Consider the following 23874-nt stretch of genomic DNA (forward strand, 5'->3'; position numbering starts at 1 on the left):
ATCCCCATACCCCGCTCCATCCGTGGAAAAATTGTCTTCCATGAAACTGGTCCCTGGTGCGAAAAAGTTTGGGACTACTGCCTTAGACGAAGGCAAGAGGCATGTGGCACTGTCCTCAATTTGCCTAATTGCAATCACGTTTCTAGGAGGCTAGTCAAAATTTCAGCACTGGCCCCATGTCTGTGAAAATGGACTCTCAATTCAGCCATGTCACTTCTCTGGGTTGAATACGTGAAAATCTCCTAATTTTAAATGTCTTTGCTACTCCCCCTAGGTAAGAGCTAGAGAAGGAATGACTTCATTTAGCTTGGCAGTGGTACCACGTACACGCTCTGTACATGTGTTTCTTTGGATGTTTGGTTGAATGGAACAAAGTCCTTTCAGGTGAGGGGGAGGAAGAAAGAGGCCAGTAGTCATGGAGGTCATGCTTTCCACTCTGGTTTAAGAATATGCTTGGGGCTGAATGTTGTGCCTCACACTTGTAATCTCAGCACTTTGGCAGGCCAGGACAGGAGGATTGCTTGAGCCAAGGAGTTGGAGATCAGCCTAGGCAAAGTGGTGAAAACCTCTCTTTACAATAAATACAAAAATTAGCTGGGCATGGTGGTGCATACTTGTGGTCCCAGCTACTTGGGAGGCTGAGGTGGGAGGCACTTGAGCTCAGGAGGTGGAGGTTGCAGTAAGCCGAGATGGTGCCACTGCACTCTAACCTGGGTGACAGAGTGAGATTCTGTCTCAACAAAAAAAAAGAGAGAAAAAAGAAAAAACAAGAAAGAAAAAAGAATATACTTGGGGTCTTCCTTCATATGGAAAGATTCATGATGAGAACATCCAATCACAAAGTTTCCACAGGAATGAAGGTAAACAGGGACACACATAAACTATCCTCATCATTCTACTTGGCCCAGTTAGATCCATCCTCAGGCCTCTGTCCTGCTCTGAGCTCTAGGAGGCTGAGCTTGAAAGATGATGTTACCTGAGCACCTCTGCTCTTTGTCTTCCCATTGGGGTCAGCTGATGAGAGGTACCAGTAGAAGGTGGGCAGGTGGGAAAAGGTAGGGGAATACATAAAAATCCACTTAATCATGGCTTTGGCGGGGGCTGCACCCCTTGTGGCTGCCACACCCGCCTGGGGCCCATTTTTAGAGCTCCAGCTCTTGCTTCCTTTCCTTCCTGCTTCAGCCCGGGATGCTAACAGCTTTACACTGTTGCTAGTGCCTGCTACTTCACTACTTCTTGTTGCTTCTCCTAACTCTGCCTTTTGTACATAGTCCCTTCATTAAACTCTCTTCATGTAAAGCTTTGAGTGTGCCACCTGTCTACTGCCAGGACCCTGATGATTAAAGTCATCTCTGAGGGTGAATCCCTTGAGAAGTTACAAAGGCTAAGCCAGGAAGGCACACATGTGGATGTTCTTAGGGCAGCCTTCTCATGTAGATAGGTGTGGGCACAGAATCTAAGGGGAGGTCCTCCCCAGCCCCTGTTCATTCCATTTCTCCATGCTCAGGCAAGTACCTCAGGATGGGGTTAAGAAGCATAGACCAACCCTCTGTGAGTCAGCTGACAGCACAAGGGGCTAGCCTCATTTCTGTAGTCATCTGCAAAGTGAGAAGCCATATTTAGGAGTCAGACCCTTCTGTGAGGTACTTGGTTAAAGGGGAACTGCTCCATTCTGGTTGTATTGTGAGGCATTTAGCAAATAAAAAGCCACAGTCTTGTGTAATTCAGTTGATATTTAATTACAAGGAACTCAGGTTCTTATACAAGGCAAGAGATGGAAATCAGCGCTCCCCACGAGACTTTCCAGCCTGGGTGACTGAGGCTGAGGAGATGGGGACACATGGAACATAGGGGGAGGGTTCTGGCACAGTGTGTCCTGCCCAAAGCAGAGGGTGGTGGCCACTGGGGATCTGCCCTTGCGCTGGCCAAGGACTGCCATCACTCCATGAGGCAGAACTCTGACTCCTGCTGTCGCATGTTGGGTAACACATACAGAGCCACAGCTGCAATAGCCAAGAATACCATAGGCTTCCACAACCCAAACATGTTCTGTGGGGACCAAAGAGAAACTGTGAGTGCCCAGCCTCCTGAACCCTGCCCTAAGCCAGAAATCACCTGCCTATGGGTGCCCGAGACACCTCAGGAACTTCATGGATTAGTCTCTCTTACCTCCTGGGTACCGGTGGAGACAGGTGCTCTCTCAGTCCTGGCACCACTAGACATGTGGCCCAACACTGTACGCACCACCTTAGGTGGCCGCCTGTATCCAGGCTTCCGTTAATCCCCATGGGCTGAGAATACTAGCTCCCAGGAGAAGAAGCAGGCCCAGGGGCCAGACTTCCCAGTGATTGCAATGAGAAAGGACCAGATGCCATGGCAAGACAGAGGAGGGTAAATCTGGGCCTTTGGGAAAAGCAGCAGTACCTCATCAACTTCACTGTAGTGAAGTGAACTCAGAGTCAAGAGGATGGGGAAGTGGGGATAAGACGGAGGGAGAAATGAAGAACGTGAGCCACGGAGTGCAGGTCAGTAAGAGGCTCTTAGGCAGACAGACTTTGACAGAGAAAGACGTTGGTTCAAGGAAATCTAAGGAAACCTGTCACTGGGCCTGGGTCATTAAAACCCTCCCAGTCACCAGGTATGTTGACTGACTTCCTGGTGCATGTGCTAGAGTGTGCTAAGGCTTCCAGACACTGCTGGCCACTAGTGAACCCTGCTGATTCATGGGACAAGTGACACCATCAGAAAATATCCAAATGGCATCCATTAGGGAATATGAAAATCTTAGAAAAGAAAATACATACTTGGGGAAATAGGTTTTACTTTTATAACTTTTTTTACTGTACTACCTGAAAGGTAGAATTTGGATTTTGAGTCATAAGCTATGGCATAAGGTCACAGAAGGATGGTTATGAGGAAAAATGGTTTATAGCCCATTAATGCTAAGAACACATGTGCTCAGATGGTAATTGATCTTAAAATAAGAGGATTTTAAGCCTGCTATAAAGAACAAAGAAAATCTGAGCCTGTAGAAATAGCTACTAAGAACAATAGAAGATATGAAATGGAAAGCCAAACAATGTTAGAGGTGGATATACAGAGTAATTCATGTAAGAAAACCAAGAGGTCCAGAGGCTGAGGCAGGAGTATCGCTTGAGACCAGGAGTTCAAAGTTACAGTGAGCCATGTTCATGCCACTGCATTCCAGCCTGGGTGACAGAGCGAGACCCTGTCTCTAAAGCCAAAAACAAAAACTAAGAAGGGAGCTAGCTAGAAAAAAATATTTACAAGCTCAGATGTTTCTATCCTAATGTGCATTGCTAAGAATGTTAGTCTGTTCTGAAAGGAGTGGAGAGCTGAAATCCTTAAATGTGATGGGTGCACTTCACACTGGGCAAAGGCAAGCTTCTATACGGGATGGGGAAAGGGCTGGTGTGGGTGTCCCAAAGGGGTAAGTTGTGTCAAACTTTCCTTTTAAACTAGGTGACCAAAGTGACAAATCACTAGAATCATGTTTTTGGATGTGAGTTGTCTGATAGGATTTTCTGTGATATCTTTGCAGATAATATGCAGAAATAAGGGTAGGATGACAGCACAGTTTGTGGTATGACAGGTAGGTGACCAGTGAACTGAATAAAAGAACCCTGAGAGACAACACTCCAGAGGCTCTGTCCTCACTTGTTACTAGATGAAGACAGGGAAGGCGGGCTTGCCACCCCTGTAGATGATGTGAAGGTGGCAGAGACAATGAATATTTTAAAACCACAGGGTCAAGATGAAAAACACACACCTGAAACCTCATAAGGTAAGAACAATAAACTATAATGGTGAAGAATAGAAAATTCTGCCTTTGAAGCCTCAAAATCAAATGCAGGTACAGAATGGGGAGAGGATGCTCAGCATCACAATCTGCAGAGGGGCTTATAAACAATGCATGAAATAAGTTAGTAATATATTAGTTACCCAAAGAGCTAATGTGAACTGGGGTTGCCTAAACAGAAGAATGGTGTCTTCCTACTTGGGACCAATGAAGGAAAACTGCTCAAAACGAGGAGGGACGATAAGGGGAAGCAAGACTGGAGTCTTATCTGTGGCTAATATTGAGTCCTTATAATCTGATTTGCAGCTCCCTGGCTGTTTTACTTAACCTCTCTATGCCTTAGTTTAATCATTATAAAAGAATAATAGGAATAGCTTCTTCACAGGGTAGTTGCAAGGATTAAATCAGTTAATACATGTAAAGTGATTAGAACAGTGCCTGACACGTAAAGTGCACTTTGGAAGTGCGTGCTCTTTTAATTATTGATGTGGTATTTTATAATTTATAGAATACTTTCATCTACTTTAACTCATCTGGTCCTGACAAAAACCTGTGAGGCGGGTAGAGGTTTGATCATCCTTTGCTTACATTTGAAGAAACTAGAGTTCAGAGAGTGCATTTTGCTCCCTGGGACAATGCCTGTCAGTAGGTACAGACTGGACCAAGTTCTTCTGACCACCTGGCAGCCACGCTTGCTACCACACGGTGCTCCCTCAGGTCTTGGCTGCACAGATGCATGTTGAGGCCCCTGGAGCTCTGGGGATAACAGGCCCCACCAGGAGAACCCTTCACCCGCAGTTCTTCCTCTCCCTCTGATTGGGCAGGGCTTAGTCTGACATGGTGGAAGGCTGTGGCTGAATGCTTTGGGTCTTGCCTGTAGGGACTTAAGACTTCTGGGGGTGCACAGGGGAGGAACAGTCATAGAGAGGGACCCCGTCACTAAAGCAGTTATGGACCAGGGAGTAAAGGGAATACCTAAAGTCAAGAAGAAAGGCGGAGGCTTGAAGATGAGTAACAGAAAATCTGGGGAGGGAGCAGGAGGAAGCACAGAAAAAGAAATGGAGAGAAGTGCCACCAACAAATGCTCCAGCTGCCACCCTGCTGCATCAAGCCTGCTATCCTCCATTCACAGGAATGTGAGAAGAGAGGGGAGTGGAGGGGGTGGCAGGGAGAGCATGAAAGAGGAGCCAACGCAGGACTACAGAGAATACCTTATGGGTTCCAGAAGGCAAGTGGAACCCCAGTTCTACCTTAGGCCGTAGGAGCACATTCTGCCTCCTGAATTTGGTGTCCTGTTGACAGTCTATATTACATGTGTGAGGGCCAACTGGAAAGTGGCTAGAATATATCAGTCTTGACTTCCTCAGAACACACATCTCTGGCTAGTAGAAACTTTTCACTAATACCACATTCTCTCCAGAAAACCTAGCTTGGGAAGACAATTACCATGGAATCTGGCCCACAAAAGAAATAAACAGAGAACTATAAAATATTTCCCGGCATTCTGTTCTGACTTTTCTGGAGACTGGAAGTCCAGAAGCAGAAAACCATTCAGTAGAAGGTGCAGAGTAATACAGTAGGTGTTCAGTTCTATTTCGCCAAGGTTGAAAGACCAACTTAGGTTGCCCTCCTACCAACGCCCCTGGGAGGATCATGAGGATCACAGCTCTTCGGACCTCTTCTCTCTCCCAACAGAAGAGGGATTCCGTATTTTGCCATCCTGGGTAGCAACAGTTGTGAGAACTTGGCTCTGAGGTTAAACAAAGACAAAGAGGGCCCAGGCCAGCCTGGCAGACAAATGTCAGCCCATCAGAAGTGGTCAGGCTTGCCATCACACAGAGATGAGGGGGAAAAAGAAGTAGTGAGGCAGCTTTGACAGTAGCAACCATGCTGGGCTTATCCAAGGTTTTCCCAGCCAAGGACTGAAACTCAAACCATGTCTCTGGCAAGCATTCCAACCTCCTATGCATTATGAAGACATGCGCCAAGATGTCACAGGCTTTGCAGTAGCCCAAGGAAAAGTCAGAACTAAAACTCAGACTTGAGCATCACCTATTGTAAAATGGCACAAGCAAGAAGCGAGCAGCTGGGAGAAAAGGGAAAGAGGAGAGGCCAGGGCAACCTGCACCCTCCCTCTATCCCTCAGAAGGAGAGGAAGCAATACCAGTACCTGCATTAGGACGACGTCTCAGCCCACCAGCACCAGAGCAAAGCCGAGATGACCACCAGGCCTACAAGAGGCAAGGAGAAGATGGGGGGATCGGGGGTAGGGGATGACTGCAACAAACCAAAATGAGAAAGAAGCACGAGGAGAGACCAGGAGATGTGAGACATAAACACATGGATCCAACAGATAATGAAGATGAGAAAACAAAGGGAAAAGAGAAAGGAATCAAGAGGTTAAAAAACAGGTAAGCTAGAGCAGTTGCATGTCTTTTCTGCTGCCTGGGCCTTGGTTCTTTCCGCCAGCAGTCTGCAGGAATTGCAAAATTGAATGGGTTAAGCAGCAGCCAGGTCCAAGTCAGGCGGTGAGTCCAGTTTTCTTTCTGTCTTGTCATAGACCTCTCATATCTTGTTAGGCACGAGGTATCTGCACCTAGACCCTTCTTGTGACGCTGCAGAGAGTAAACAGCTTCCTTAGAGGAGTAGGGCAGATGCTTTTCCTAGGTGGCCCTAGGAAGAGCCAGTCTTCTACCAGGCCACCTGTCCCTTTGTTCTAGCCTGCTTTCCATAAGTTTCTTAGTATTTCGGGCTCTGGTCCCTTGGATCCCCTAGCAATCTAATGATATCATTGTAAGACAAAATGCACTGAAACAAACTGACAAGGGAGAAGGGCTAGTTCTTTCACTGCAACCATCTTCCAGACAGAAACTGGATTTGCAAAGTGGTAACACACATGCCCTAGAGCTGCCTGCAAAAGATGCAGGATCAGGGGGCAAAGGAATCTCTCCATATGAAGAAACATAGAATGTATTTGAAGTAGAAAAATCAGGTCTAGCTTTAGAAATGTGGCACCCAAGGTAAAGACATCTGTGAGGCCCTGAACCAGCGCTGGTAGAACATGATGAGTTGAAGGAAACATAATAATGGGAGGGGTTGCAGTGCCTCTGACTTTTCACATCTTAGGTAACGGTCCCTGGCACAAGGTCAACAGAGCACTACACACTGGATTCTTAGTGAGTGCTGAAGACCGAATTGCTGGAAATTCCAGATATCCTTAGAGTTGACTGGATAATCCCACCACAAGAGGCTTTTTTCTTTACCTCTGCTTAGGACAGAAAGAACCTGTAATGTAAGCTGAGGACTTACACAGGAAATACTCTAACTCTTTAGGGGCTCTGAGGCCCCAGTTAAGCCCAGGGCAAGAATTCAGTTGCTACATACCTGCGGAAACATACCAGTTACTAAAATATGGAAGTGTGTCTATACTACTGATAAGTTACCCCTAGCATCCTGGCAAATATATCCCAGGATACCTCCACCCCAGCCTCTCAACAATCCAGCAACTGAAGGGATGGTCTCCTTGGACTAGTCTATGCCCCTACTGCACAGATGTGAAACATTTTCACTATCACTCTCAGGCCCCACTTTCACATCCTGTGATATACAGAATCCAGGGGGTGACACAAACAAAGAAGAGATTATCCCCTGACACACCCGTAACAGCAACAACAAAGGTTAATGCTAACAGGGCACCATAGAAAAACTGAGTGATGTGCCCAGGCCGACAGAAATGGCCTGAAGTAGACTTTACACTGTCAACGTCCTTCCTGCAGTGCCAAAGAGACGGATGAGGGCAGAGTCCTGACATAAGGAAGGCAACAAAGGCTACTATGCAAATGAAAGGACTCCAGAGACCCCACGCTGGTTCCCAGAAAAGGTGGTCACTGGGAGGTGGTTCCACAGCAAATGGGGCTGAGCCCCTGACTTCCTGCAGACAGACTGCTCTCGCCTCCCGCTTCTGCATCTCCACCTCCCCGAAGGCCTAAGCCTTAGAGCGCAAGGCCTCTACTCCTGGAGTCATACATCCTTGGCAGGGCCACCCATGAACTCTGAGGCACCGGAGTCTAAGCGCCCACTTCCCACTTGATCTAGCCTTTGGCTCTGGTTACCTTTTTGCTCTCAGAAAGTCTGAGGGGATTGTTTTCTTTGGGACTTTCAAGGGAAGAGTTGATGTCATCTTCCTCGTCTTCATTGTCCTCTTTATTTTCCTCCTGATCTTCTGTGGATTTAGCTTCCCCAGGATCTTCTGGCTCAGCTGCTAGCTCATCCCCACATGGCTCCTTTGTTTCCTCTTTCACCTCCTTCTCTTTTTCCTCCTCCATCTCCTCTCTCTTTTCCTCCTCTTTTGCTAGTCCATCTAATTTCATCTGGCTGGCCTTGTAGTACAGCACCACCTCCAGACTCTGTGGGTGGGAGGTAGGGCAGGATGGGGGCTGCATTACCTGTGAAGCTCCTAACCTCATGACAAAGCTGTACTAGCTCAAGGAAACATGACTTCCAGCATGTCACAGTGCAAGGGTGTGGCCCGGTGGTCTGGGACTGCGAGCCAATCCTCCTGAGCATATATAGAGATCATACCTCACCTCTCAGGACACTATGTCTGGCCATTAAGCCATGTCAGACAGCTGCCAGAACTAATGAGTCTTGGGCTCTGCACCTAAATTGTCTTTTCCTACCCTTATGGTGACTCTTCTTTTACCCAATCCTCTTTTACTTATTAGTACACAACTATTTTTAACAAATGCTTCCCTCTTCATCTGTTTGGTACTTCTCTTGGGCATGCAACCCAGGAAGAACAGGGGCCCCAGCAAATGGGGCTGGGTGAAATGAAATAGCTGTCCAGCCTAGGGGCTGTGGTCCTTTGGGGCTGAACCTCCCAATGTGAGTTGTCTGTGTTCCACCCGCCCAATCGCTTCACAGGAAAATGGAGCACCCACTTTCCATTAAGATGGGAACCACTGTAGACACTTCAGAGATCCCAGAAGCTTCTCTACAAATCCCTTGCCTGGTTGAAAGGGCAGAGGAGATGATGCTTCTTCCCAGGATCTCCTCCTCCTTTCTGCTTATCTAGCTACTAAGGCTACTACTCACCTTTCTGGTCTCAAAGTCACTCTTGGAAGTATCTGAGCACAGCTTGGTCACCTTTTTAGTTTTAACCCCATTGGCATTCTTGTTCATGTTCTTATTAGCATTCTTCCCCTGGGCTTTGAAAGTGGAGGGTCTCTTCTCCCTGAGCTGGCGGAGCTCCTCCTGGCAGCACTGCAGCTGCCCCTCCAGCTGCTCCTGCACTGCCAGAAGCCGCCCCTGCTCATCCATGCTAGCCTGGTATTGCAGCTGCAGCTCCCGCAGCTTGGTCTGCAGGTCTTTGATCTGTTGGTAGTGGAGGGCCAGTTATCCAGAGCTGGGGGGTTATATAACCAGTTAGCTGCCCACGCAACCAACCTCGGTCCTGCTTAGGGGGTCACTGCCTCAGAAATCTCCCTGCTAAAGTCATAGGGAGTAGACAACGAAGAAAATATCCCACTGTGGAAAATAAGCCTCTCAAATAGTTTTACAGATAGCTTCTCTCTAACTTGAGGCACCTGACGATTTATATCTAATAAGATCAAAAAAACAGCCGGGCGTGGTGGCTCACTTGCCACCCAGTGTAATCCCAGGACTTTTGGAGGCTGAGGTGGGCAAATCGTTTGTGGTCAGGAATTTGAGAGAGCCTGGCCAACATAGTGAAACCCTGTTTCTACTAAAAATACAAAAAAAATTAGCTGGGTGTGGTGGCAGGCTCCTATAATCCCAGCTACTCGGAAGGCTGAGACAGGAGAATCGCTTGAGTCTGGGAGATGGAGGTTGCAGTGAGCTGAGATTGTGCCATTGCACTCCAGCTTGGGCCACAAGAGTGAAACTCCATCTCAAAAAAAAAAAAAAGGTCAAAAAAACTATTTAAATTGTGTTTTTTTTACTGTGACTGGGGAATAACGATAGGGCTGCTATCAATTCTGAACCTCAGGGATTTCTTATAGAATTCTTTTTACAAGAACTCCTACTTCATCCAACCCATCTCGCTAACAGGAACAACGTAAAGAACTGTGTTGTACACTCCTGAAGTGGGTACTGGGCTCCTGCACCTCACCCTGGAAACAGAGGCAAGTCACACCCTGCTCCCTCATCTCGGGTTTTGTCTTCCCTGGCTGATGGCAACACGTCACCATTCTCTCCATAGGTACCAATACTAGCCAGTCTGGACCCATGTGTTCGCTGCTCTCCGAATCTCTCCCATGTGTATACAAAGAGACTCCCACTGGACTGTGAGCCCCTGGCCAGAGACAAGGCTTCTGTCCCGTTTCTAGGAATGGGACATCTTGGCACTGTGAGAGATCCAAAAGGAGACATGTCCCTGTCCTTGAGCTGCTTACAGTCTAGTTGGTGCTCCTAGTTGGTACACCGGGAGACATGGCAAATGCACACACAGTGATGAAAGATTGGCAAGTTCAAAAATATACTTCTACAGAAGTGGTCTAGAACACAAAGCAAAAGAGAGAGCAGGAGTGGCAAAGGGAGAAAGAGAGAAATCATTGATGAGAGGATCCTGATGACTAAACTAGTAAACCCCAGCTCCATGAGCACTAGGAAATGTCAGCAGGGATGCAGAAGACTGCCCAGCCTCTGAGCCGCATGCTCTCCCTGCTTTGTCCCTCTCTCTGTAGCCTCTCTGAAGTGGCCATGACTCCTCTGGCTCCAGGGGCTCCCAGAGGAAACCCTGCCTCCCTGACAGCAGTTACCTCATTCTGGTCGTTCTGGGGGGCCACAGGCTTTTCAAGGCCTTCCATGCACTCCTTAAACTCCTTTTCACAGGCATCCATCTCTTCCTTCAGGTCTTTCTGCTTGGCCAGTAACTTTTCCATCTGCTCTTGCAGCTGGCTGTGCTCCTCCTGGCTTATCTGGTACATGGCCTGCACTGCCTGCAGCTTGATCAGCACCTTCGCAACCATTTCCTCAAAGTGCTGTGGGGGGGCGGGGGGGTGAGCAACAATAGCACCCCAGGAGCACCTAAGCTCCACCCAACTCTGCTGGACCCTTCTCTGGATAACAAACAATGGCCATCAGGATCTGGAGCTGCCCGGGAGGAATACTGTATTTATCCCCATAAAGAGCACCGTGACTGTGGTGGTGCTCTTTATGGGGATAAATGGGCCTCTGTTCAGATGGGGGCATCTCTCTATGAGAGGGCTGAGGGGGAGGCCAGGCTGCCATGGGTAGAGGGCTTTGCTTACTTCCGGTAGTTCCCCACATCAGCTCTGACCCCATTCCCACACTTCTTGTCTCTTCCCCCGGCAATGTATCTCTTAAAAAGACAAGAGTCCATCGTCCTCTGCCTGACCTGTCACCTGGCGACTGTTACCTCTGTGTCTTCAGGCTCAGCAGGTTCATCGTCAGTGCAGCTGCTGACAGAACTCTTGTGAAAGGTGTCAAAGCTACTGGTGCTGCCGTAACTCTTCTCATAGGTAATGCTGCTGTTGCTGGTGGTGCAATAACTCTTTTCATAGGTCTCACTGGCACTGGTGCTGCTGTCATAGCTCTTGAGGAGGCTCTCGTCTCTGGTCTGGGTGCTGGTATAACTCTTGCAATAGCTCTCATTGTCATCAATTGTGCTATGGCTATCGTGACAGTTCTCATTGCTGGGGGGCATGCTGCTACCATAGCTCTTTCTGTAGGACTCAAGGCTCATTTTTATAGAAGGGGACTGGACTTGAAGCAGTTGCATTTCTTCGAGGCAGAGCTGCAAGTCCGTCTGCAGCCTCTTCCGCTCCTCTAGGAGCCTCCGTTGCTCTTGCTGCAAGAGCTCCTGCTCCGCCTGACTGGCTTCATACAGCACCTGCAGGGTCTGCATCTGCTCCATAAGCAATTTGGATTGCTGGGGGCAGGGGTGGGGAGACATTATCATTACTCTGACATTTCAGTCCTTTCAGCTGCACCTTTCCTGGTGCAGGTGTCTGAGAGCACATCTTAGTGAATGGCACACCTACATTTCAGCCTCACACCAGCCTATGTCTTTCACTTAGCCTACAGGTAACTGGCATGTGTCAGTTTCTTACTCATTTGGGAAAATCTCCCCAAGGCAGATACTCCATGATTTCTGGGCTCCCATTTTGGCTGGTTTCTGCACTCTGTTATATCCCTGTCTCCTTGGAGCAGTGGGTTTCCAGAACACCCTGGCTCCCTACCACATCCTCTTCTCAGTCAGGTATACCCGTTGTCCTGGCCTTCAGGCTCAGTCCCCTCCCCCACCCCTAGTTCTAAAATCAGCCCCAGCCTTGAATGCAGCAATATGAAGAACTGTAAGCAAGATCTTACTATTAGTTCCTGTATCTCCTGCCCCAATTCTGAATCTGGCCTCTGGGCATGTTTCCCAGGCCCTCTAGGCCTGGCTTCTTGGCTGCTGATGTCCAGGATGAGATCTGATCAGCTAAGGAAATATTTTATACCTGGTTCCCAGCTCTGTGTTACCCAGGCCTCCAGCCTGGACATCTGATGCCCCTGGAATATGATCCAGCCTCACGTTGACTTTTGCTACTCCCTGTTCTCCTCGTTCGGCTAAGATCTGAATGAGTAGATTCAGCCTAAATCGAAACTGTCTACCTGCCCTTCCTTGCCCACGCTGAGACCTCAGAACAACTTTATCCCCCACCCCTGAATAGAATTGTATGGTGATCTCCACCTGTGTCACCTCATCTGCATGACCCCTTGCTGGTACTTGAGAGGCATTGATTTTCTGGTCTAACCCCTGTGATCTTGCTCTGTTATTGCCACCAAAGTTCCAATAAAGATACTGTGGTCAGTACTAAGAACCTCATATGCTAGGAATTCTTCTTTTGTAAATGAAAGGAACCAAATTTGCCTCATATAGAACACCAAAGGTGATAGATTTCGATAACTGAGAAGTGTACTTTTCTACTCAAAAAAAAAAGATGACATGTTTAGAGTCAGTCCAAAGGAATCCAAACAAACACCAAACTGATACTATACATCTTACTGGGAATGAGTCAAATGATCAGATTACAGACTTTGGGTCATCCCAGCTCTGCCCTGAGTGCTCACAGTGCTTCAGCTAAGCACTGTGAATATAAATGTGACAAAAGATAATGGCATCTAGGTGAGGTCCTTTGGCCGTATCTAAAAGCCACCTCTTAATGGAGCCTATGAGTGGTCACAGCTGGTGAAGGGTAGAACTTTACCCTTATCCTTACCCATGGTCAAATAGGCCTTCCCAACTCTGACCCTTTGGCTGTGCCCACTCTCCCTGCCATGCTGTTGTGCTCAGGAGAACTGTCTCCCTAGCTCTTACTATGGTTACCTTGTTTCGATCACATTTTGAGGACTTAGCCAATTTGGAATCATCTGGATTCTCCAACACTTCCTGGAAATGAGATTCTTTGAAATGTTGCAGCTCTTCATATAGCTCTAATTGTTCTTTCAATACGAAGTCTTGGTTCTGTATCAGCTTCTTCTGTTCCTCCTGCATGCCTTGGTAGAGCAGCTGCAGTTCCCACAGGTCTTCTAACTTGGTGAGTAGCTCCTGACTCTGAGGCGAAGTAGAAGGAAGGAGGCAAGGGATTGTGGTGGTTACCACAAGGAAGTCTGATGCCTCCCTGGTGCCTCATTCCCGTCGTGAACATTTCCCTGAAGAATCTCTGGATTGGCTTCACAGAGCCCATCGGGGGACAGGGGGCCTTTCTATGGAGGCCTGATAAAAGTAGTAATGATCTCTTACGTTGGAATATATTTTGTAGTTTACAAAGTGCTTTCAGGTGCATTTTCTCCAGACGGACTAAATAGCTAAATATAAACTGCTGCACAGATTCCAGAGTGTAAAAAGGTATTTTAAGATTTGAAGGTCTTATAAGAAAACTCTAATTGGCTCTGTCGAGCTTTTTGGTTTGGGGAGAGTGGTGAGAAAGTAAGGAGTGGTTGGTAAAGAGAAGAAAAAGTTCAATCCCCATCCTTTTATGTTTCCCTGGTCACACAGGGAAGCTTCTCAGAGCAGCTTCCCCACAGTAAGCAGCTGCCTCTAGTGGAGTTACCTTGAGTAAGAGGCCACTCTTGGGCAGTGGCAGTGTGAGCCTGTGCAGCTCTTCCTGCAGCTGGCCCTGCTCCTCCTGCAACCTCCTCTGATCCTCCAGGAGCTCACACTGCTCCATCTGTAGCTGCCCGATCTCCTTCTGGCTGGCCTTGTACTTTTCCTGCAATTCTGTCAGTCTGGACAGCAGTGTGTCACACTGTGGGCAGGGGCGGGTGTGGAGCAGCTGGTTACTCTGTAAGGTAAGCTTCCTGGGGGGCTAGCACTTCTGTGCTCTCCTGCCTCTTGCGATTCTCTCCCTGTGCAGTCACCTTGGATGGGTCACCCCAAGCCACATCACACCCTGGCTGTTTAGATGCCAACTGGGGAGCCCCAGCAGGCTACTCTTTCAGAGCAGGCTGTTTTAGACTGGTAGCTGGCCATGCTCTAAACTTCTACCATTCCTTTCTGGGGGCAGTTTGATAGGGCCTGCTATCGATAACCCTTCCTCCTCATTTCCCCCTTCCTCTTCTCCGGCCCTTTCCTGTGGTGTGTATATCATACTTCCCTCCTGTCGGGAACTCTAGCTCCTGTTATTCTATTAACCCCAGTGGTTTTTTTAATATAATTACAATCCTTACTAATAAGGACTTAATTTTACCCTAATTTTTCCAATTTTTGCTTTCCTGATTCTCTCCTTAAATCTTTAGAAAAGTATGAGCTATTGCTCAATTTGGGTTGAGAAGACTAAATCATCCAAAATCATCCTATTTCCAAAAACCCAAATCTTCCAATATCAGACAGATCTCAATGCTGTTTTATGGCTAGAGAAAAAGCAGGTGCTGTCTGCCAGCATGCATCTCCTTTCCCATTGTTTTTTCCATTAGGGGAAGAGGTGATGAGCAAGTCACAGATCCCCTGGGCTCCTAAATTGAGTAGAAGTGGAGAAAGGAAGAAACATGAGCCTGGATATAACAAGGCAAAGAGACTGTTGAGGTGGCCCAAATAACTTTCCCAATCCTCTGTCGCTTGAAGGCCTCTCCCCAGGGACAGGAACTACTGAGTTTTCTGGCAGAATGTGACCAGCTCCACCATCTTTAGAGACTTTTGGGTCTCTTCTCCAACAGGCTTCCCATCAGTAATCAGGAACTGAAAGTGCTCAACAGGATAAATGATAATGGCTTGCACTTTATACACTACAGAAAAGAAAAAATAAATAAGGCCTTTTTTTTATCACTACCAGAATTTATTACTAAAAGGAAGTGAGATGAGAGTAGTATTCTCTTCCATGTAAAGAGGGCACAATTCAACCTTCAGGAATTTAATTACTGGCAAGGCTCGGTAGCTCATGCCTGTAATCCCAGCACCTTGGGAGTCGGAGGCCTGAGGTCGGGAGTTTGAGACCAGCCTGACCAACATGGCAAAACCCTGTCTCAACTAAAAATTCAAAAATTAGCCAGGCATGGTGGCATGTGCCTGTAGTCCCAGCTACTCAGGAGGCTGAGAAAGGAGAATTGCTTGAACCCAGAAAGGCAGAGGTTGCAGTGAGCTGAGATCGTGACACTGCACTTCAGCCTGGGTGACAGGGTGGAACTCCATCTCAAAAAAAAAAAAAAGAAAAAGAAAAAAGAATTTAACTACTTTGAAGTGACAGAATAAATCCTAGAAGAGCCTATGTCCTTCTTTTGCCCAATCAGCACTCTGGGCACAAGACCATACCCCCTTTTAAAAGCATTTGCAATCTGCCCCAGAAAACTAGCTCCTCTCTCTGGTTGTGTATATGGGCCCATGTATATGTTCTTCTCCACGAATGACTAGCTATCACTACAGTGCTAATACCACAGATGTAGAAATATCATATCTGTGTAAAACCTTCAGATGTTCAGACTGGGATCCAAATATACTGATCCTACTAAGCTGTAGCTCTGGCTCAAAGTCAAGGTCAGGGCAAACTGTTTTGAAGTCAGCAGCATGTGGCCCTGCCTCTGCTTCCTGCCTAGGAAGCCCATCAAGCCCTTCGGTTGGGTGCCCCCACCTTTTGCCTCTGTACCTCGGCTGTCTGGAGCAAGTGCCCAGGAGCTGTCACCTCTCTGAATGACAATTACCTTATTAGTACACTTTCCTTTGTCCTCTGGAATGGGCTGGGAGGCCTTGAGCTCTTTCAGCTCCAGCCGGCAGAGCAGGAGGTCCTGCTCCAGCTGGTCATACATGTGCTTCTGCCGCTCCAGCTCGTCCTTGCTGGCCTGGTACAGCTGCTTCATCTCCTGAAACTGGGCGTGGGTCTTTGTGTTCTGGGCAGGGGAGGCAGGCCTGACCATCACCCCAGGCGCTCCTGCTGCTGGGCTTTCTCCTCCCAGTCAGGGACTAAGGGGACCCATCTTCCCTTATCCTACTCAGCCCCAATTTCATCCCAGCCAAGGATAGATACCCAAGATGGAACCGTCCCAAACAGGCTTGAAATACAGATCTTCCCAGTGTAGCCTCTCAAGTTAAATAAATACACATACAAATAATTTAAAAAGAAACACAGGCCTTCTGGGGCTTCTTTTTTTGGGAGGTGGGGAGGGAAAGGGACTTCCTTTTTATATGCTGATTTTCTGATTTAAAATCAAAGGAAGCTGAGAGCCTCGTGACTCCCTGAGGCCACCTTTTCCCCAAGTACCTCTTTGGCCCACTCATGGCCAACTCCTCCACACTTCTACCATTCCCTCTCCTCCTCTGCGCTCTCACCCTCACACAAGATGCCACCTGGCTACATCCTCCCTCACCCAGAGCTGCTTTTACCTTCTCCTTGCTGTCTTTGAAGGAGGCCGCCATATCCCTGAGGTGCTGCAGCTCTGCCTCATGGCACTGCAGCTCCTCCTGCAGCTGCTGCTGCCGTTCCAGCAGCTTTTCCTTCTCAAATGTGACATTCTGGTGCTGGAGCTGCAGCTTCTGCAGCCGGCACAGTAACTCCTACGGTAGAAGGGGCTTTGGACAGTGCCTCTGGGCTCCTTAACCCACTGGCTTTTCTGTCTGTATCACTTGAAGACACTGACAATCTAAGATTTGCTTCTCCCTGCCCTGCCCTTCACTTCCTAATGTCCTCACCTCTAATGTAGTACTCAAGCAGGGCTGAAGTTCTTTACCTGTGGTGCTGCCTATGTGGTTGCTGGAATTATTTTTAACTCACTGCTCTTATCCACCTTCCCCAAAACCTCAGAAGGATGCTCTTAGCACCCAAGTTGTCCCCTCACCTCTGGCTGCTGTTACCTTCTCACTCTGGTTTTCTACAAGTGTGGATTTCATGACTTTGAGCTGCCGGAGCTCAGCCTGAAGTTGTAGCTGTGCTTTCAAGAGCTCATTCTGCTCATCCTGGCTAGTATCATATTTTTTCTGCAGGGTACAGAGTCTGGACTTCAGCTCCTCGTTCTGTGGTAGGGAGGATGTGAGTAGAACAGTTACTCTCAAGAAACAGCAGATCTTTCTATGGATCAGTTGGGTTCCTTTTCAGATGCAGACACCTTGAGGAGCTCCCACAGGTCTAAAGTTCGGTTTCTTCTGTGAGACGGACACTCAGTAATGGCCACCATTTCTAGAATGCAGTGCTACGTGACTGCTACAGTTGGTTTCCCACAGACTGTGCCCAGTTGCAGGGCAGGAGTCAGCAAAGCACAGCCATACTCACTGTGCCCACCCCCATTGAAGCAGCCCCTCCCTGAGGCTCTTCTGCCCCCATCTCAGATGACTCCCCGGGCAGTGTTTACCTGGGTGACACTGTGGGAGGTCTGGAACCGAAGCACCTCATTCTGAGCACACTTGAGCTCCCTCTGCAGCCTCCTCTGCTCCTCCTCACTGACCTGGCGATGATGCTGTAGCTCTTGCAACTCACAACACAACTCCTGACACTATGCGGCAAATGGAACAGGGAGACTTGTTTACTACAGGTACCACATGTGCTCCAAGTTCAGCACATGTTCATTGTGGAAAGCATGGCATTCTTTGACTGGAAGAGGCAAAGCAAGCATCAGGCAAGCAAGACCCCAGAATACTATCTCCCGCCACAGTGCATGCCTATGGAGATGTTTCTACCACAGGCTGGGAGAAGGTGAAAGAAAGACAATGAAAGGCTGGCCTTTCCCACCCTCGGTACCCTACCTTCTCCTTCATGTCATGCATCTGCTCTTCAGCATCCCATAGCTGCTGCCGTAACAACTGCATCTCAGGATCAGGCTCTAGGAAATCCATTTCTGAAGTCTGGGACTCTACTGACGTCATACTCCTTAGTGGTTGTGACTCCAGCCATCTCTCCGTTGCTCTTTGTGTCCTGCAATCCAGAACCCCAGAGCGATGCTGGAGGGAATTTTGCTTGGCATCACCAGCCACGTGTGCCTGGTCCTGATGCCTTCATTTTAGGCCAAAGACAGTAAGGGGAATTCTATTGTGATTCACTGCTCGCATGAGCAGAAAAAGTCTCCAGCACCTCAATCTGCAAAGGTGTGTTTGGCTCTGGGAGACCCTAAGAGTGCCAGGCCATTTAGTTTTGAGGCTGGGCCTCGTCAAGCCCACTCCAATCTGGAAGCATTGTGCGTGCCATTAGACTGAAGCAACTTTATGCAGACAATAAAATAATCTCGTCTGATCTACTTTAGGGCAGAGCAAACCAGATCCCAAAGCCTCTAACAGAACTGAACTTCAGAACTCACTCCCTCTAGTCGTGAGACAATTGGGTCAGATCCCTATGTCTGCGTGTACGTGGTATGTGTGTCCTCTGGAAACCATGGAAAGGACTGGCTCTCCAGGAGCAGAAGAATGCTCGCTGCCCTGGCACCTGCCTTCAGGGGAAAGCCTAAGGCAAGGCAGAGTCCTGCAGAGTCCTGCAGAACCCCGTAACCTCTCACTCTCCGGTGACAGTTGTACCTCTCGCTCTCCAGATCCGCAAGCTGCCCCGTGAGGCTACTGTTGCTCTGCTGCAGGGCCCGGTACTCCTCATTCAGGAAATGGTAGCGTTCCCGCAGCTGCTCAAGTTCTTCTGCAGAGGACAAGCCGAGAAAGATGAGACCCTCAGGAGGAGAGTACTGATGACCAGCCCCCAGTTATCCTGTCTTGAAACCTGAGAGCAGAAGGCTAAAGAGTTTCTCTTTTACTGAAGACAGAAAAGAGATACAGAGGCTTAGAAGACAGGGCCCAGGAAATTCCACAGTGCAGTGGGTCTTTCTCCTCTTCCCGATAGCTGTCCTTCTTTTCATCTGCCCTGATGATTTGCCCTGTGTGCTCACCTTCAAAGCCTCAATCAAAGCAGACTCTTGAGCTTTCAGGAATTTTTGAAGGTTTAATTAAGTTTTGGGTTTACTGTATGTAAAGTTTCCATTCAACTGTTTATGATTATCTTCCCATTATGCTTTTAGTACAAAAAGCTGAGAGATGTGAACTGCCACATGTGACTGCCAGTACCTGTCTTTCAGGCATTCTGAGTTTATTTTATGTCCTTTATTCCCACACCAAATACACTGGTCAGGATGTGGTAAAGAATTCTTGCCAGTCGTAGTGGCTCACACCTGTAATCCCAGCACTTTGGGAGGCTGAGGTGGGCACATCACTTGAAGTCAGGAGTTTGAGACCAGCCTGGCCAACATGGCAAAACCCCATCTCTACTAACTACAAAAATTAGCCAGGCATGGTGGTGGGCGCCTGTAGTCCCAGCTACTCGGGAGGCTGAGGTAGAAGAATCACTTGAACCCGGGAGGTGGACGTTATAGCGAGCCAAGATTGCACCACTGCACTCCAGCCTGGGAGACAGAGTGAGATTCTGTCTCAAAAAAATTAAAAATAAAAAAAAGAATTCTTTCTAAATGGCATTTTATCTGCTGACAGAAAAGCCCATCCTCATCCTCAAGCATTAGAAGAGATCTAGTTGACATACCCCAGCACACGTCTCTAAGCACCAGTCACCTATACCTATACTTTTTGTTTTTTGGTTTTGTTTTGTTTTGAGATAGTCTCACTCTGTCATCCAGGCTGGAGTGCAGTGGCACAGTCATGGCTCACTGCAGCCTTGACTTGCCTGGACTCAGGTGATCCTCCTACCTCAGCCTCCTGAGTACCTACGACTATAACACACACCGCCAAGCCTGGGTATTTTTTGAATTTTTCTGTAGAGATGGGGTTTTGCCATATTGCCCAGACTGGTCTCAAATTCCTGGGCTCAAGTAATCTGCCTGCCTTGGCCTCCCAAAGTGCCGGGAGTACAGGCAGGAGCCACCATGCCCACCCACCAATACTTTTTAAGGCTGTAATGATACAAACACCTGTATCTGTTTTGTTTCTTCATGATGAAGAATTATGTTGGCTGGGTGCAGTGGCTTACACCTGTGATCCCAACATTTTGGAAGTCCAAGGTAGGAAGATCATTAGAGCCCAGGAGTTCAAGACCAGCCTGGGAAACAGAGCGAGACTCGGTGTCCATTTGCAAATAATTAAAAAAGAATTATGTCTCTTAGAACACTAATTCTACTGATATTTAAAGAGCACTAACTTGTTCTAAGTAGAACCCACGACCTATCTTACCTGCTGGAAGATTCAACAGCCTAAAAGTGACTTCTAATGTTTCCTGTTAATTCTAATCAGAATTCCTTAGAATACTACAGATTACCATAGAGGGAAGGAAGGAAACTAATCTTTAATGAAAACTAACGCATTAGACTTGATAGTTTCAGCCTCGTATTCAATAAGTGTGCAAGTGATTTCAACATGCTTCACATTCATTTAATTCCCACAATAGCTCTGTAAGTTTTTTTTTTTAAATAAACTTTAAATTTTAGAATAGTTTTAGATTTACAAAAAATCTGCAAAGATAGTACAGAGTTTCCTGGGAGAGTTCTCACCCAGTTTCCGGAATTGTTAACATCTTACATTACCATGGTATACCTGTCATGCCGAAGGAATCAAATATTGATGCATTACTATGAACTAAACTCCATATTTGACTAAGATTTCTTTACATTTTCCCTAAGGTCCTTTTCCTGTTTCAGGATCCCCTCTAGCTATAAGGTTTTATTGACCGGGTGCAGTGGCTCACGCCTGTAATCCCAGCTCTTAGGGAGGCAGAGGCAGGAGGACAGCTTGAGCCCAGGAGTTTGAGACCTGCCTGGGCAATATAGCAAGACCCCATTCTCCACAAAAAGGAAAAAGAAAAAAAGGTTTTATTAACCAATTTCGATTTCATATCCCAGATATAGAAACAAGCTCAGAGAAAGACCATAACCAGACTACCCATGTTCATCCTGCTAATTAGTGGAACTGAGATTCTGAACTCAAGTCTGTTTGACTCCAGCCCAAGCCTTCCCACTGTGCCAGCCTTCCTCTCCCAGCACCATTTAGTCTAAAGGCTCTTCTGAGAGGTTTGGTCCAGCTGGAAAAACTTGCAGTTCTTTGATTCCTTGTTGATTGCCTCTGCTTGACCTGGCCAAATATAGGACCTCCATTATACTCAGATCATAAATCTAGCCTCAGAATAAAGGCAAACTCTCTGATGTCATGAATCCTAGCAACTAGCTGGGAGACTCACTGTCTGAAAGCAGGGCTCTAGGCTTTTAGGTATCTCATGTATCACTAGCAATAACTTTTCTTCTCTGGCTGTCTTGTCCTCTGATTTGTTGTCCCCCTAAAGCTTCTATTTTGGGGTGAGCTAAAGGAGTCTAAGAATTAGCATCCCTGCACCTGGAAGCAGGGCCAGAGGCCCCCCACAAAGCAGTCCAGGCAAAGCGCCATGATGCCAGGGCAGCAGGAAGAGTTTCCCAAGGTGACAGGTCCCTCTTTGCCCATCCTAGAGCTGGAAATTTTCCCAGGAAGGGGTTTCCCATAGTCAAATCAACAAAGACCCAATGACTCTGAAGAATTCCCAGGGTACTTCTCCATGGTGCTATTTCTTACACCACCATGGACCAGTTATGTAACATCTGGGTAGGTTTTCCCCCCTTTATTTAAAATTTTCTTTTAGGAAGAGATAGGGTCTCACTTGGTTGCCCAGGCTTGTTATGAATGCCTGGGCTCCAGTGATCCTCCCATCTTGGCCTCCTAAAGTTCTAGGATTACAGGCATGAGCCACCATGCCTGGCCCTTTTACAGTCTTCAATTCAACCTGGAGGTTCTTATTGTTTTGTTTGTTTGTTTGTGAGACAGAGTCTCGCTCTGTTGCCAGGCTGGAGTTCAGTGGCATGATCTTGGCTCACTGCAACATCTGCCTCCCGGGTTCAAGCAATTCTCCTGCTTCAGCCTCCCAAGTAGCTGGGACTACAGATGCATGCCACTATGCCCAGCTAATTTTTTGTATTTTTAGTAGAGATGGGGTTTTACCATGTTAGCCAGGATGGTCTCAATCTCCTGACCTTGTGATCCATCACCCCCAAACCTGGAGGTTTTTTCTAGAGGTTCCCAATTTATGATCTAACACCACTTTCTACCATTTTCCTACATATTTTCTCCTTTCCTCTGCTTGACTTTACTGAAAGACTTGACTGCTCTCATACCTTGCAACCCAGAGAAATCTGAGAGACTTAAACTATTGGATGTTTCAGAGCTCTTCATTTCCATCTCTGCACGGAGGGAGGCAATCTCCATCTCGTAATCTCCCCGAATGCGTTCCATGTCTTCAAGTTCATTCTGCAGCCGGCAGAGATCCTCCTGAAGGGACGCTATGTCACTCTCATGTTCAGTTGCAGAATCCTCCGCTGCTTGCCGCAAATTCTGGATCTCAGCCTGGGCCAAATGTAGTTCCTGTTCTATTTCCTTAAGTTCACTTTCTTTCTCATGCTCTAACAGGGAAATCTCCTCCCGCAGAGAACGCAGCTCACCTGCAAAGCCCAAAGGTTGAGATGGTGAAGAGGGCAGGTGAACTAATATATACCATATTCTAGAGGTATGAAATTAAAGGGAGACTTATTTCTTGTCTGCAAAGTCCTGAAAACCTCCCCATCAGAGAAGTATAGCACGGATGGAATAAAAGGAGTACCTAAGAAGGGAAAAGAGAATGATTCTACGTAGTAATTAAGGTCCAATAGAAAAGTAGATTTTGAGGCCTGGCACCAAAAGCAATCACTTAGTCTACTATAAACAAAAAGTATTACGTGCTTCTAAGGAATCACCTGACAGTTAAAGACCTAACTTCATTAGGCGGGGCGCGGTGGCTCAAGCCTGTAATCCCAGCACTTTGGGAGGCCGAGGCGGGTGGATCATGAGGTCAAGAGATCGGGACCATCCTGGTCAACACGGTGAAACCCCACCTCTACTAAAAATACAAAAAATTATCTGGGCATGGTGGCGCGTGCCTATAATCCCAGCTACTCAGGAGGCTGAGGCAGGAGAATTGCCTGAACCCAGGAGGCAGAGGTTGTGGTGAGCCGAGATTGCGCCATTGCACTCCAGCCTGGGTAACAAGAGTGAAACTCCGTCTCAAAAAAAAAAAAAAAAAAAAAGACCTAACTTCATTTATAGTATTTTCTTGATGCCCCGAGTCTTTCTAAAAATTCCCCAACTCAAAAAATGTACACAAGTCAGGTGTGGTGACTCATGCCTGTAATCCCAGCACATTGGGAGGCCAAGACAGGAGGATCACCTGAAGTCAGGAGTTTGTCACCAGCTTGGCCAACATGGCAAAACCTAAAAATGCAAAAATTAGCCAGGCATGGTGGTGGGCACCTATAATCCCAGCTACTCAGGAGGCTGAGGCAGGGAAAACCGCTTAAACCTGGGAGGTGGAGGTTGCAGTGAGCCGGGATCATGGCATTGCACTCCAGCCTGGGTGACAGAGGGAGAGACTGTCTCAAAAAACAAAAAAATGTCTACACACTATTTTCACCTATTCAGCCTGAGAGCTCAGAAATTACAGAGCCTCAGAGTTCCCATGACCTACCTGTGGTAAGTACTTGACCCAAAACAATGTGCACTTAAGAGTTCACAACTGAAATTCATATATAAGTTAACTGCATAATAACCAAACACAAGAATAATCTAAGTGTCAGTC

The 23874-nt window shown here is 47.4% G+C and overlaps 1 protein-coding gene across 22 annotated transcripts in view; it reads right to left on the reverse strand.

Moving 5' to 3' along the window:
- Positions 1-1718: 1718 nt before the first annotated feature.
- Positions 1719-23874, reverse strand: part of CCDC136 (coiled-coil domain containing 136) — a 31069-nt gene continuing 8913 nt past the window's right edge. For 3 of the 22 annotated variants that reach the window (XR_004728221.3, XR_004728225.3, XR_004728226.3), the window contains 15 exons: positions 22382-22705; positions 18774-18885; positions 18012-18180; positions 17621-17761; positions 17127-17285; positions 16659-16829; positions 15980-16165; positions 13900-14094; positions 13173-13400; positions 11220-11732; positions 10600-10821; positions 8915-9193; positions 7933-8226; positions 5991-6435; positions 1912-2049 (listed from right to left, as the gene is read on the reverse strand). Coding sequence is in view for 12 of the 22 variants with exons in the window: in XM_035254784.3 (XP_035110675.1) it covers positions 1939-2049; positions 7933-8226; positions 8915-9193; positions 10600-10821; positions 11220-11732; positions 13173-13400; positions 13900-14094; positions 15980-16165; positions 16659-16829; positions 17127-17285; positions 17621-17761; positions 18012-18180; positions 18774-18885; positions 22382-22705 (3104 nt within the window). In the remaining 10 variants the exon portion in view is untranslated. Of the gene's footprint in view, positions 2050-5990; positions 6436-7932; positions 8227-8914; positions 9194-10599; positions 10822-11219; positions 11733-13172; positions 13401-13899; positions 14095-15979; positions 16166-16658; positions 16830-17126; positions 17286-17620; positions 17762-18011; positions 18181-18773; positions 18886-22381; positions 22706-23874 lie in introns of all 22 variants that reach the window. The other 19 variants (XR_004728222.3, XR_004728227.3, XM_035254786.3 and 16 more) reach the window with 12 other exon arrangements.

The sequence above is a fragment of the Callithrix jacchus genome, chromosome 11, assembly GCF_049354715.1.
Source record: "Callithrix jacchus isolate 240 chromosome 11, calJac240_pri, whole genome shotgun sequence".
In the NCBI taxonomy this organism is placed as follows: Eukaryota; Metazoa; Chordata; class Mammalia; order Primates; family Cebidae; genus Callithrix; species Callithrix jacchus.